The sequence below is a fragment of the Ornithodoros turicata genome, chromosome 2 (assembly GCF_037126465.1).
Source record: "Ornithodoros turicata isolate Travis chromosome 2, ASM3712646v1, whole genome shotgun sequence".
Taxonomy (NCBI): Eukaryota; Metazoa; Arthropoda; class Arachnida; order Ixodida; family Argasidae; genus Ornithodoros; species Ornithodoros turicata.
Window position 1 is genome coordinate 25,532,191 of NC_088202.1, and position 15,875 is coordinate 25,548,065.

At 45.2% G+C, this 15,875-nt stretch overlaps 1 protein-coding gene across 1 annotated transcript in view; it reads right to left on the reverse strand.

The window, feature by feature from the left end:
• The window catches only part of LOC135385248 (uncharacterized), an 87,475-nt gene that overhangs the window by 64,434 nt on the left and 7,166 nt on the right, over nt 1-15,875 (reverse strand). Inside the window, exon 2 of the mRNA XM_064614453.1 lies at nt 4,349-4,424. Coding sequence (XP_064470523.1) covers nt 4,349-4,424 — 76 coding nt within the window. The remainder of the gene's footprint in view (nt 1-4,348; nt 4,425-15,875) is intronic.

The following is a 15,875-nucleotide window of genomic DNA, read 5'->3' on the forward strand; positions in this document are numbered from 1 at the left end:
GGCAACGAGGGGTGCACCAGCTCCTTTCGGACAACCGTCCCATGTGTGCTACCGTGCTGACACACACAGGGTTGGTATGGGGGTCCGCAACCGGGTAGGGCTTTGCATCGAAACTAGGGTTAGGAATGCCCCACTCAGCGTCAGCCATGCAGCTGTTTTCAACAACAACATGGAACGTCTTCACGGTATAACTGAAAGGCGCTAGATGTTCGCTGTGCACAGTTTGAAAAGCTTGAAGGGGGTATCCTTCCTCCCGGAGTGCACTGCATGTTACTTCTTCATTGAGCTCGATGTCGAGAACTTAATATGAAGCATTATTTTAAATTAATCAATATATACGGCATTATTACATACGCGCCTGAAATCTTTACTAAAATCGTGCCTACAAACTCATCATCGTAAACAAATACGTCAGAAAAACTATCTCTGAAGTCATAGGTGATGGCCCAGCAACCCAGGGGGAGAGACACATAAACGCAGGCAGGTTCATGGACTAAATCCATGATGATTAACCTGAGTGATTGGCAAAGTTACATATACAGGACGAAATATTCGTGGACAGCGCTCGAGAGCCGCCCTGCTAAGTCCCGCGTAAACTCCAAGAGGAAAAAAAAATAGTAATTCCAGACATTTTGAGAGCTAAATACGTTGCCACAAAAATTGATTATTATTGGGAATAAATGCACAGGAATAAAGGAATGTCACAGACTGACGACTGTATTTCACGCTCTGCTTTCAGAATCCCAAGTACATAATTCATGTGCATAGATGATATTACTTTAAATTAAACCGACAACCGTGATATGTCGAGCATTATCAAAGTTTGCATGACGCAGACATTCGGAAGCAAGAAACTCTAATTATTTTTTTCCTCCGTGTGGGTGGTAAATTGCTAAGTTGGCTAAGTTATATAGCGTTATTCCTTCAAGATTCAGTTTCGTGAAGGCCACATATTTCCGAAGACTGTTGCATATAGGAGAACACTTGCGAAGCGTAATCATCGATGTTGAGCGATTATGGCGGACGTGGGTTCCGGTACTATACATCTCCAGTCGCCGCTGCAGGAATTCGTCGAGCTCTGAGTATGTTCGTTCCAGTTGCTAGTTCATGAATTAAACGCGTATATTCATGAAGACTGATTATTCGAAAATTATCTTCAATTTACCAATTGAATTTCTCAGTCAATTTATTTTTATTTATCAATTTCTCTCTCAATTTATCAATATCAATTTCTTATTATCAATTTTACTACGGCTGTGAGACGTAATCGAGCCTTCTGCACGTGAAGGCAATTGCTTGGTTTATGCTTACTGTACGACAAACAATCGCGTAATGTCTCTATCTGAAGGTTTTGTGTCGGATAATCAGCGCCGCAGGTCCTTATCCCTTCCGTTTGTGATGATGGCACAGATTTAAAGTGCATATACGTTTTTCTCTTTGCTTTAATGTAAGTTACTGTTTTATTAAGCGCACAGCTAATCTCTTTTCAGGGTGCACTTGTTACCAATTCAGACCATATGTGATCGCCCTGTAAGAAGATAAAGAAAAGAAAAAAAAGCCTGGCGGCAATGCTGAAGAAAGACGGAGCTGAAACAACTTCAAGCTAAAGAAGGGCTGCGTATCGCCTCATCTTGTGAAATCAAGCGGAGCAGCACAGTCAAAAGTGGAAGCTATGCAAACCTGTAAAAAAGTTCCATTGGCAATAAAAGGTGGGTGTGAACAGAAACTATTTTCCCTAACTGTAGTGCGATATAGCAATAATTCAAATAGGCAACAGAGACATAAGTTGACTTTCTGCAAGCATTTGTCTGCGGAAAGTAACGGGCCATAAATCAACAGGAAATAAACTACAGCTTTTTCCGCCGTTATTAACCCACTTGTCGTACATTTTACTCCTTATACTATGACATTTAATCCATTTGCCATCAGAATGAATCTTCCTTTCATTTTTTAAATCATCATTTCATATAATTTAATCCGTTTCTCATGCAATTTAACCCAAGTGACTATGTGTGGGCTACATGACTTTTTTTACGAGAGGATAGAGAGGTAGCAAGCGAGTTGGTGGTATAGATCCATAACTTAAAAACCCGAGACTAGGGGACAAAAAAAAAAAAAAAAAACGAGAAAACGCACGACAACTGAGACATTGTCTGTGTTTGTAGTTTTTTTCCCCTAGTTTCGGGTTTTTAAGTTATGGGTATGACTTTTTTTGTGTGTATTTTGGGACAATTCCCATGTGTACGCATATTGCACATGCTTTTCACTAATATTGTGGGTTTCTGCACCATAACTGGATACTGTGGGACTGTCAATCTGGATTACGGTGTTATGGGACTATTCCCATGTCTACGAGTATTACCCATGGTTTTCATTAAAAACGTGGATTTCTGCATCGCAATGGGATACTGTGGAACTGCCAATCTGGATTGTGATATTTTGGGACTACTTCCATGTCTACAGATATTACATATGCTTTTATTAAAAACGTGGGTCTCTGCATTGTAATGGGATACTGTGGGACTGTGTATATGGATTACGACATTGTGGGACTATTCCCATATGTATGGATATTACCCATGCTTTTTATTAGATATGCGGGTTTCTGCACTGTAATGGGATACTGTGGAACTGTGGATCTTCATTACGATATTGTGGGACTATTTCCATGTCTATGGGTATTACCCATGCTTTTCATTCAAAATGCAGGTTTCTGGAGTATAACGGGATAGTGTGGGATTGTCTGTCTGGTTTAGGATATTGTGGAACTATTCCCATGTGTGCGGGTATTACCCATGCTTTTCGTTAAATATGCGAATTTCTGCACTGTAATGGGATACCGTGATCCAGATAGAGAGTCCAATAGTATCCCATTACAGTGCAGAAAACCTCATTTTAAATTAAAAGCATGGGTAATACCTGTAGACATGGAAATAGTCCGACACTATCGTGATCCAAATTGACAGAGCCACAGAACCCTATTACAGCGCAAAAACCCGCGTTTTTAATTAAAAGAACAGGGAATACCCGTAGACGTGGGAATAGCCCCACAATATCGTAATCAGGACTGACAGTCCCACAGCATCCCATTAGTGCAAAAACCCACGTTTTTAATGAAAAGCACGGGGAATACCCATAGACATGCTTATATTCCCAGGATATCGTAATCAAGATTGCCAGTCCCGCAGTATCCCATTACAGTGCAGAAACCCACATATTTAATGAACAGCATGGGTAACACCCGCACACATGCGAATAGTTCCACAATATCCTAAACCAGATAGAGAATCCCACAGTATCCCGTTATACTCCAGAAACCTCCATTTTGAATGAAAAGCATAGGTAATACTCATAGACATGGAAATAGTCCCACAATATCGTAATGAAGATCCACAGTTCCACAGTATCCCATTACAGTGCAGAAACCCACATATCTAATGAAAAGCATGGGCAATATCCGTACACATAGGAATAGTCCCACAATGTCGTAATCCATATACACAGTCCCACAGTATCCCATTACAATGCAGAAACCCATGTTTTTAATGCAAACCATGAGTAATACTCGTGGACATGGGAATAGTCCTACAACACCGTAATCCAGATTGACAGTCCCACAGTATCCCGTTATGGTGCAGAAACCCACAATATTAGTGAAAAGCATGTACAATATGCGTACACATGGGAATTGTCCCAAAATACACAAAAAAGTCATGTAGCCCACAAATAGTCACTTGGATTAAATTGCATGAGAAACGGATTAAATTATGTGAAATGAGGATTAAAAATAACGAAAGGAGGATTAATTCCGATGGCAAATGAATTAAATCTCGTGGTATAAGGATTAAAATGTACGACAAGAGGATTAATAACGCCGGAAAAAGCTGTAGTATGGTGAACAATAGTTGTGTAGAAAGTCAACAGAATGATACACGGACTGTCTACAGACAAACATCTACAGAGAGTAATGAACCATAAGTCAACAGTAATCGAATTACCAAACAGGAATTAAGCTGCCGGAATTAACACATTGTACGTAGAAAGGTTTCAGTTTTCTGTTGACTACAAACACAAAGGCAACAGCGCTCTTCATAATGTATTACTTCACATTCCACTCATTTTCATAGAGTGTACGCCTAGGTCCAGCATTTTGAAGCTACCTTCCCGTCAATGCACAAAGGGTATCGCACGAGCATACCAGATATCTACACACTCTCTCTCTGTATCACATTTCATTCGTTTTCTCACCCAGTGGCGTATTGACACAATCGCGTAAATGCGCACACGTCAGCAGGACTAACGACACTCCTAATGCAACAAAGAACATATACGTCGTTTTTGTACTCACGGCACTTTGGGTCAATTTCCTCTTTCACTTGCCTCTCCTGCCGCGAACTCGCTGTTGTCCCGTCTGCTGTACCGAGCTGCGAGTTATACATTGCACGTCAGTACACGTTCACCATAAGAACCTAAAGACATATTAGGTTGATGTAACAGACAACAAATGTGGAGAGGATGCTAATTAGATCTTTGACTGGCAGCCAGCGATCAGAGCCGTATATTAAAAGGGAGTCTGGCCATTAATGGGTCATGCCTATACCTGAAGCTCCACCCACTTTTTCAGCTCTCCGACCAATAGAGTTCTGAAATATGGGGCGCTATCAATCAACCTATCCTCAGTATTTGTCCCCGTGTCCAACATGGGCAGCGCTATTTTGGGTGGCAAGTGGATTGGATGGGATTGAAATGGATATTTCACGCAATCTGCAAAACTAATGGGTTTTTTTGTGCAAATTTGATGTGCGCCACCTAGAGAGCGTAAGGCACATCGGGAACTGTCGTCTGCTACCGTCGTTGTACCACTGCCGGCAGAACCACCTGCTGGGACAGATTCTGTCGTCGGTATATTTTTTAAACAAATCTACATGAATAGTTTGAATATAAAAGGCAAGAGTGTTTATATCCATGAAATCCAGCAATTGAATATAAGATTGTACAGCACAGCGCCGTTTTTGTTATGGTTTCGTTGTGGTCGCCGTGTTTACTAGGCATAACACCATCGACAAAACGTATTATTTTCAGTTAGATATCGATGGATGAGCATAACATGAAACTGATTTCCGAGAAACTTATATTAGGATGTACATTTGCAGCGTAAAATCAGGTTAACCTGTGAATTTTTTTGTCACGAAATCCCCGCTTCACTGTGTTTGTTTTCGTCGCCATTTTGGGTGGCAGAATGGTCTCATGGCGATCCCCTTGGTACAAAGCAAACCAATCAGAGGAGCGAAACTGTGATTGACAGGTCAACCCTCTTTTTGTGACTCCTCCCAATGACCAGACTCCCTTTTAATATACGGCTCTGCCAGCGATCGCTCTAGTGCGCTCTATCTTCGACTGGTGAGAACGGAACACTCTCACAACAGCTTCGGCCGGTTGTTTCTTTCTTCGATCTTCTTTCTTCCTCGGCGCGCTCTGGCTTAGAGCTTTGGTACTGCTAGGCGAATATACCGTAAGAGTGACTTTAATCTGGGTATAGCCGTAGTGTTCTAGCTACGTATATGTAAAATTAGAGTAGGTCACAGGTATGGCGTATGCATAGTAAGGAGAATGCCAGCAGGGTTGTTAAGAAACTTAGTAAAAATATCTGAGTACGGGGACTGAGACGCTTTTTATGTATCTTGAGGAAATATTAGATACATTTTCAAACACGTACTTCTAACTGCAACTTAATTACTTTTTTCAGTAACTTGTATCTGTCTTTTTGGTATTTTTGAGTAAAAACGACGAACCACCGTCGCCGACCAGGAGGTGCACGAAGGGCGCGCCGACACTATAGGGATCCTCCATGCGCGTGGGAAGCTGCAGCAACCCATCGAGGCTCCCTAGCCGACACCAGGCACGAGCTCCACTCCTCCTCGCACTTGCTGCACGTGCTCACGCCCTCACAATCGCACGTGACATTCCTTGTTCCTCGCCTCACCAGTGGAGTGCAGCTGTAGCTTCCACAGTTTCGCCACGAAAACCACCGCCCCCCTTGACCACGTGATCACCAGTAACGAATCACGACAAAGTAGCCGGAAAACGGCGCCAAAAAGCGCGCGCTGGCTGATTGAACTGCGCATGTGCGCTGCGTGCCCTTTCCACACCCTCTCACTCCAATTATCTCCCCTCCCCCCCCCCCCCCCCCTGTTCCGAGCGCTTCGCCAGGCCATCTGCTAATATTATCGGGAAGCAGAAAATGAAAATTCAGAAGACGAAGGAATTCACATGTACAAATTTATTGACACCGTAAACATATAAACAAGAAGCAACATTTGAATGCAAGTAAATCTACACGATTATTACAGAATACTGCAGAATAAATAAAGAATAAATACTGCCGAGCGACAGAAAGCGTGACTATCATATTATACAATCCTTAAGGGAACCTTTTCGGTTTGGAGAAAGTAGATATTATTATACACATATATAGCACGTGATGAGTCGCAGAAGCCATCCGCTTCATCCCAGCACAACTGTCGAATTTTCTGGTGACAGGGGCCACATGCTCGCGGATCGCAGGGCCACGAACAGCTGTCGGTGTCTGAATGAAAAAAAAAAAAGGAACCTGTTAACGATATGGTAAACCCGAGCACAGGCAACGTTAATTGGCTGAATACGCTCTGTAAGACATGCTATCGTTACGCGCCTAATGTCGACTAATGACAAAATTCGAGGATCCCTGCGTACGTGATGCACGCTGTTTTCCTTTTCATGCACACCAGTGTACTAAACATCAGCCACATTCAAATAGCGGAACAAAACGCAACAAGTAACGCCACGCGGAATCATCAACCAGATCATGACTGATAACCGGCAGAAAGTGATGTAATACGGGACAAGGCGTACCTCCATGCACACAGTTAGGCGACAGTATTAAAAGTCTGATCACTGACATGCATCATACGTTTGTCTGCTTGCCTTTCATTCAGGCGTTCGTCCATGGCTCGAACATCTTCGAAATCCACGAAACGAAATCACCGTCTGCTCACATACGTAGACGCCAGCTACACAACGGTCACACGGGTCGGCGCCTCGGAGAAACGAACGCGGGCGAATCCACCGGTTAAATGAGCCTCAGCCAATCATGATCGAGAAAGGTCACGTGGGGGACCGGAGCCAATGGAAAGTAAATAGCCGGAATTTGGCGGGAAATGCCAGCGGCGACACTATTGTCGCGGCGGCGAAACCCGCTTACTGTGCCTCCTCTGGCCTCACTCTTGGCGGCCTTGGCGGTGGTGAAGAGAATGGCCGAGTTTGAAAGCGTCGACGCCACCTCAGGCGCGGACGCCGTCTGTGAGGCTGTAACTACGAGCAGTCCGAGCAAATTTGCCTCCGTTCTGTCAGAGGTCCCGTGGCCACAATATCGGGAGTACTTTAAATTCATCGGAACGAAGGCGAACGGGGATCTTAAGCTGAAGTGTCTACGCTGTGAGCCGAAGACGAAGTTTCTAAGCGTCTCACCTGTCCCTGTCTCGGTTACCCCCAGTTTAGGCGTTACTTTCAATGTTTTACCTGCAATTACGTACGATTACCCAAGAAGGGATGTCTCTGTTGCTCTAGAGTGAACCTATTATGAGCCAAAGGCGAAAGATATGGTCTGCCTATACAGAATTGCAAAAAGTAACTCCACCCGTACTCAGATACTTTTCCAATATATTTGTAACTGTATCTCAGTATTTTTTCCTGTCAGTAGCTCTAACTGTAACTTAATTACTTTCGAAGGTGAGTATCTGTAACTGTAACTTTGTTACTTTTGAAAAGTAACTTTAACAACCCTGGAGACTGTGCAGAACATATCAGTTCATTTAAATTCCTTTCCTTCCCGGAAGCCATTAATGTTCAACATACTTCAAAGCGCTAAAAGCAGGGACAGAGGCGTAGACAGGACGAGCGCTAACTGACAACTGAAAAGTATAATGAACAGAGGTTTAAAAGCCCAGAGAAAAGAGGTAGATGGGTAGAAATCCAGCGAACCGGTAGAGATGTAGGAAGGGAGTTGCCTCAGGACAGAAGCCGCCGATATTTCGAACAGAGACTGTTCTTCTTCTGGGCACCGTCCTCATCATTGGCATGGTATTTAAAGGGTTAGGTGTGACGTGTTTAAAGGTTCATGCGAATTGTGGGTCAACAGCCCGGAGGGAAGAAAGGTCCGTACGGGTTTTTACGGCGGGAGTGAATAGCTGCTTTGTTAGAGTGTGGAGGGGATTATGTGAACGTAGTGATCTAGGCTACAGACCGGTTGCAGAAAAATGGAAGGTTCACGAACACGTGGACGAAACGGGACAACAGGCAAGAATTCGCAAGCATAGCGAAAGATAAGGTGGTTAGTGGTTACGTGGGGAAAATTCCAGAACGAGCAATTTTTTTTAAAAATATATTTGTAATACAAAGTTGTGGCATGCAATAAAGAGAGCAGAAAGCAGTGGCCATGCAGAACATAACAGATGATAATGGAGATAGATGGGAAAAGCATATTTTATTTGTGAAGTGTTTCTAGGGTGCCTTGTGATTTGTTGATACCGGACGGGTGAAGAGCGTTGAACTTGTATGTGAGATAAGACTCCCTATCACGTCTGTCACGTGTGGATGTAAACCCGGTTTCTAGAATATATAGTTTAATGTTGTCAAAATTGTGACCAGGAACGTTAAAGTGTTCGGCGACTGCTTTGGGGAGTTTGTTGGACGTGTCGGTTCTGTGTCCGGTAAGGCGGTTGTTCATTTGTTGGCCGGTTTCACCAATGTATTGCATAGAGCAGTCGCCGCATTCAATGCAGTATATAACATTGGAGCTTGTGCATGTGAATGCGTGGTTAACGGGGTGGGTGTAATTGCTCGCAGTGCTTTTGATGGAGTTAGCGTGTTGAACGTGCTTGCATGTTTTGCAGCGCGGGAGGTTGCAGGGTCGTGTTCCCGTGTACGGGGCGCTCGTTTTGCTGATTTTGGCATTGACCAAGGAGTCTGCCAGGTTTCTTGCGCGTCGGTATGTCACCTGTATGGGATTTGTGAATATGTTGTTAAGTCGGTCACTGCTTTGGAGGAGGGGCTCGTGCTTCTGTAGAATGGCTTTGATGTTTGGAAGTGCGTTGGAATATCTTGTGATGAAGCTTATTTGGCACGCTTCGGGATTTTTTCGGTTTTCCAGAACCTCGTTTCGATCGAGTGTGAGTGCCTTGCGACGGAATTCGGTTAGGAGGGAGTATGGATAGTCCCTTTGGGCAAGTGTACTGCAGAGTTCGTCAAGCTTCTCAGCGTAATCTGTGTCGTCTGAACAAACTCTACGTAGTCTTACACTCTGCCCATTAGGAATTCCAACCTTACAGTGACGCGGGTGGTGACTCTTGAAGTGAAGGTATTGTTGTTTGTCAGTTGGCTTTTTGTACAGGGTTGTGACGAGGTTGCCGTTGTCTAGTGATATCGTGGTGTCGAGGAAGTTAATTAAGTGAGTTGACTGTTGTGATGTGAACTTTATGTTGCTATGCGCGGTGTTCAGTAGATCTACGAACTTTTGAAATTCATGTTCCCCGTGTTCCCATATTATCAGTATATCATCGATGTATCGAAGGTACACCGTGGGTTTTAATGAGAGGGCGCTGAGAACTTTGTTTTCTAGGAACCCCATGAAGATATTTGCGTATGTGGGTGCAACAGGTGTGCCCATACTTGTACCGTGTACTTGTAGGTAGTATTCGCCATTGAACTCGAAGTAGTTCAGTTTAAGAACCAAGTCCATTAGAGCGAGTATGGTTTCCGTGTCTTTTCTGGTGTTTGTAGTAGAAAGGGTATTGCAGAGGGCTGTGATTCCGTCGTTGTGTGGGATGTTAGTATACAGTGATGTCACATCCAGCGTGGCTAGTATTGTGTCCCTACCAAATGTACGAGTGTTGTTTATATCTCTGATTATTCTGAGGAGGTGGGGTGTGTCTTGTACATGCGATGGCAGTGTTGTTGGAATATGGTTTAAATAGTGGTCCAGGAATTTCGAGAGTCTTTCTGTTGGTGTGTTGTTATTAGATACAATTGGCCTGCCGGGGATGTCAGCCGTATAGAGCTCGTTGGCGTGTACCTTGTGGATTTTGGGCAGTAAATAGAAACGACCTGCGTCTGTGTTTGATGGGGTGAGATATCTGAGGTCATCACGTGTGATGAGCTTTCGTTCGTGGAGGTCCTGTATGGTATGGGTTATTAGCGCCGTGTACTCCTTTGTTGGGTCATGGTCCAGTTTGAGGTAGTGTTGCGTATTGTTGAGTTGCCTATGAGCTTCAGAGATATATTTATCTGTGGGCCAGATGACGATACTCCCACCCTTATCTGCGGGCTTGATAATGATATCATCTCTGTCAGCTAGCGCATTGATGATGCCACGTTGTGTTTTAGTGAGGTTGTGACCACGCGAGCTTTGGGAAATACCGCGAAGGATGTCGTTGCTTACTTGTTTAATGTACAGGTCTAGTGCGGGTTCTCGGCCGTGATTTGGTGTCCAGGTTGATGGTAGTCGGAGGTCGTTGTTGTTTTCTTGTGTTGTATGAGCGAAGAATTCTCTAAGGCGTAGCCGTCTCGCAAAGTCTGATATGTCTTTGTGGATTTCGTATTCGTTAACAGAATTGAGTGTAGGGCAGAATGTTAACCCCCTAGAGAGGACTTGTAGTTCGTCGCTGGTTAGTGAGCGTGATATATCTATTACGGTGCTTGCATCAGCGTTTTCTCGGGGTGGCTCAGCGATGTTGCGGAGAGTTGTGGTTGTGGTGCTGGAAATGATTTGTTCGGCTGCTGCGTGTGTCGTGTTAGTGGGTCCGGTATCCGTGTCGTTGTTGGAATTAGGTTTTCCGAGTTTTGAGTGTTCCTTGTTAGCTAGCTCGCGGTTGAGTTGTTGAATGTGTAGTTCGAGAGTGTTTGCCTCCGCGTCGGTGAGACTGATATTGTTCATATGGGCCTGGATCGTAGCGAGTTGCGCGTGGCACTGTTTCTTTAATATTTCAAGAAACGTACGGGCTGTGTTGTTAAGGGCTGATGCCCACTCTAGCTCTAGTTCAGGTGTCATTTTTCCTAATGCAGGAACTGTTTTAGGGGTGAGGCCTTTAGGTACTGTGTTGTGAGCCAGGTGGTAGGTGTAGATCCGTAGATGATGTAGGTATCGGCTACGTTTCTCCATGAGTTTTCGCATTCGTAGAAAGTTCGTTGACTGCATGGTAGGCTGGTGAGTAGATAGTCAACGGTGTTTTCTGCGTGTTGTGCGCGTGCGTCGTGTCGTGTCTGTGGGGTCGGTGTCTGTGGGGTCAGTGGCTGGGGAGACTCGCTGTGTTCCTCGATGTCATCTGTCTGTGTTTGCGTGCTTGTGGTTTTCCGTGTCACAGTTTGCGTGAACTTTGTGTGTGTGCGGGTTGTGTTTGGAGTGTTGTCGTTTGCCGCGTGGGTGCAGTGGTCGTTGTGGTCCCCTTTGATGCCATCGCGTGTTCTGGCGTGTTTGCGGTGCTGGCACTTGAAGTGTAAGCTGGTTGAGGATGTTGTTTGAGCGTTTGTCAGTGCAGGACGGCATCTATGGACCATTAGGTGTTTGATGTTGTGTGCCATAGCTCGTACGCCTGCGTGGTTTGGGTGGATGCCGTCCCGAGCGAGATGTGCTTCAGCGTGGTATTCGAAAGCTGCGTGTGTGATAACCATACCGTTGGTGTGTACCTGACGCATGTGGATGAGGTGGTTGTTGACAGCGCGCGCCTTCCTGTCGAACTCGTGTAGCCAGGTGTCCTGGTATATGTATGTTCGGTGTTTGTTCTATCTTCGGGGAAGTATCGTTGTCAGTACTATTTCAGCGCCTGGTCTGTTGTTTGTGATGAAGGAAACTAGTGTTTCGAATTCCTGGATGACATGTTGTGCTGTCGAGCGTGCGATGTCGTTGGTCCCTACGTGGAGTATGAAGTGCGTGATGTTCGGTGGGGCGGCGGTTACATGTGTCATGATGTCTCGTATTCTTGCGCCGCTTGAGAAGTGTATGTGAGGTCCGTGTTCTCCGTGCGGGATGTGTTCGTGTATGTACTTGTAACAGCTATCCCCTAGGAGTGCGACATGTGAGAAAGAGAGGACGGGTTGCTTACCTCCTGAGGCCATCGGACCGTCAGTAGCGAACGTAGATGGGTAGAAATCCAGCGAACCGGTAGAGATGTAGCAAGGGAGTTGCCTCAGGACAGAAGCCGCCGATATTTCGAACAGAGACTGTTCTTCTTCTGGGCACCGTCCTCATCATTGGCATGGTATTTAAAGGGTTAGGTGTGACGTGTTTAAAGGTTCATGCGAATTGTGGGTCAACAGCCCGGAGGGAAGAAAGGTCCGTACGGGTTTTTTCGGCGGGAGTGAATAGCTGCTTTGTTAGAGTGTGGAGGGGATTATGTGAACGTAGTGATCTAGGCTACAGACCGGTTGCAGAAAAATGGAAGGTTCACGAACACGTGGACGAAACGGGACAACAGGCAAGAATTCGCAAGCATAGCGAAAGATAAGCTGGTTAGTGGGTAACACCGGTAGAAAAGGAGGCAAACAGTTCAGAGTTATCAAACACTAAATTTATATGAAACCGTGAACGTCTTTTCATGTAAGGTGAGCGAAGGTTGTCTTATGCCCATTGGACCCATCTTTATTTGGAAAGCTTCACTTGTCTCCTTAGTTGTCTGGCTCGCAGAGCGCCCTTTAATCAACGCCTCGCGAAAAACTGTGGAGCGTCCCGACCTACTACAACACAGAGCGGGGTGGCCAAGCGCGCCTTTCTCTCTATCTGTGCGTGCGCACGTGCGTGCGTGCGTGTGTGTGTGTCTGTGTGAGTTACGAGAACAGCGACATGAGCTAGTCGGTACATGACATCCGATTTTTACGCATGCAACAAAGGGAGGAACGAAAGTCGTCAAACATGAGCTCCATTAACAACTGAGCTTTACTTTGCACACAGACGCTTTTCTTGTGAAAAAGGGGACACGAGGCATACCAGGCAAGGTGAAGCATGTTTACACAGAATCAAGCTCCTCAGGGTTAGCACAACCGAACGTTCACTTCTATATTTTTGTTTTCGAGATCTAGCGATTAAGGATGCGATTCAGGTCCAATCATTCCAATCCTGCATAAAGCACGCAAACGGCATTTCCAGAATAAAGAACGCATTTTTAAAAGAAATCGTGTTGGCGCAAGGTACACGAATGCTTTGCCTTTCAACTTTCGCGACTTACACACGGTGCCTTTCCGTAGCTTGTTATAACATTCTTGTAAATAGGGCGATAAAGGTCCTTAGAACACATGCGGCAAGACGTGTCCGCAACGAACAAGGCCGACTTTCAGTTGTCTCTTACCACAGCTCGGCGTTTCGGCCTTCGAAACTCACGGTAACAATAATGTGATATGGCGTGAGTTCGGGCCTTGTTACGAACCGACGTGAAGGTCGACATGGCGTGTCGGTCAGCTCGATCATGCCGCATTAGTACACTCACCGGAGTACATCACACTGATAAACAGAGCAAATGTGATGTTATCTCGTGAGTGCACTCTCAAGCAGCACAATGTACTGAAAGTCGTGTGCAATAGGGGTGGACGGTATGTGTCTTACCAAAGTTCTTGGCTTTCAGGAGTCTGTTCAAGGCATTCCACCTCCCTGCCAACCCCTATAGACGACCCTCTGTTAACAAACATGAGATGTCACGATAAGACTGGTTCGAGGTTATATTTTGCTGTGGTGGGCAAGAAGCGACAAAAACGCGTCTGCTTATAGGCCGAAAACGCTAATAAGGTTGATAGGTGGCCACCAGCATGCTTTGCGCGGCGGCATATATATATATACATGCCGCCTCTGTATATATATATATATATATATATATATATATATATGAAGTTGAAGTTCTGTTGAAGGCAGCGCTGACTGCCGAAACGACGACCCCTAACTGTAAATCTATTCCTAGCGCCCCCTTAATTATTAATGTAATAAAAGTAGCAAGTGTTTTTAACCCTTATACGGCCTCCCAAGTCTCTTCATTACTTGTAGTCTATATATATATATATATATATATATATATATATATAGGGTAAATAGCCGAAGCTCTGCAGGTGGACGTTGAGCTCATGTTTACGGTTTGACCGTGCACTCCCAGCCGAGTACAGCTGTTTCGTCCTACTTGGGACTCGTCAGCCCGGCGTAGGGAAGTGACACGGTCTTCGGTCGGCACTAACAGTGCGTCTCGGCGAGACGTCAATGTTCCACGGTGACGGCGTCACCTGTGGAGGCCGCAGTGCAAGCTAGCAAATACATATACAAAGGGTAAATAGCCGAAGCTCTGTAGCTGCACGTTGTACTTGCACAAGTAAATGACGCTAGACGTGATTTCAAACACGTCTAGCGTCATTTACTTGTTTCTTTAATGGCTCTTTTTTCCTCTTTATAATTCACTGGCTTGCACTGTGGCATTGAGGAGTGCTCAGTCACCCTCCCAGGTATATATCGCTCTCTGAGTGACCCCTGGTTTGCCAATCCCGAACGATGCGCAGCTACCCAGGGCCGACGAGCCGCAAACACGGCGAAACACGTGTCCTCTGGTGCTGTCGCATCGTTCAATGAGTATCTGTTTCTCTACGTGCAGCCATAGAAGCCATTTTAATCTGTAAGTTTGAATTTCAAACACGTCTAGCATCATTTACTTATTTTTTTAGTGGTTTTTTCCCCTCTTTATAATTCACTGGCTTGCACTGTGGCATTGAGGAGTGCTCAGTAACCCTCCCAGGTGGATATCGCTCGCTGGTGACCCCTGGTTTGCCAATCCCGAACGATGCGCGGCTACCCAGGGCCGACGAGCCGCAAACACGGCGAAACACGTGTCCTCTGGTGCTGTCGCATCGTTCAATGAGTATCTGTTTCTCTACGTGCAGCCATAGAAGCCATTTTAATCTGTAAGTTTGAATTTCAAACACGTCTAGCATCATTTACTTATTTTTTAATGGCTTTTCCCCCCTCTTTATAATTCACTGGCTTGGACTGTGGCATTGAGGAGTGCTCAGTAACCCTCCCAGGTGTATATCGCTCGCTGAGTGACCCCTGGTTTGCCAATCCCGAACGATGCGCAGCTACCCAGGGCCGACGAGCCGCAAACACGGCGAAACACGTGTCCTCTGGTGCTGTCGCATCGTTCAATGAGTATCTGTTTCTCTACGTGCAGCCATAGAAGCCATTTTAATCTGTAAGTTTGAATTTCAAACACGTCTAGCATCATTTACTTATTTTTTTAATGGCTTTCCCCCCCTCTTTATAATTCACTGGCTTGCACTGTGGCATTGAGGAGTGCTCAGTAACCCTCCCAGGTGTATATCGCTCGCTGAGTGACCCCTGGTTTGCCAATCCCGAACGATGCGCAGCTACCCAGGGCCGACGAGCCGAAAACACGGCGAAACACGTGTCCTCTGGTGCTGTCGCATCGTTCAATGAGTATCTGTTTCTCTACGTGCAGCCATAGAAGCCATTTTAATCTGTAAGTTTGAATTTCAAACACGTCTAGCATCATTTACTTATTTTTTTAATGGCGTTTCCCCCCTCTTTTTATATATATATATATATAGCGCATGTATGTGTTTCAGGGTTTGTTAACCGGCTAGTGGATTTACGGTAGGATAGTCTCTCAATCTGTTACCTCGCTTTTCCTGAAATCCCCGAATTAAAAACGTAATTAAAGAATTTTAGGTAATTAGACATCTTGCAGTTGCACAGATGATGTCCGCCTTGCGGTAGCACTCAGCTGCAACAACGACATATATGCTGTTCTCATAGCTTTTTTGATAAAAATTCTGTAAAGGCTAAAAAAAACCATCATGTA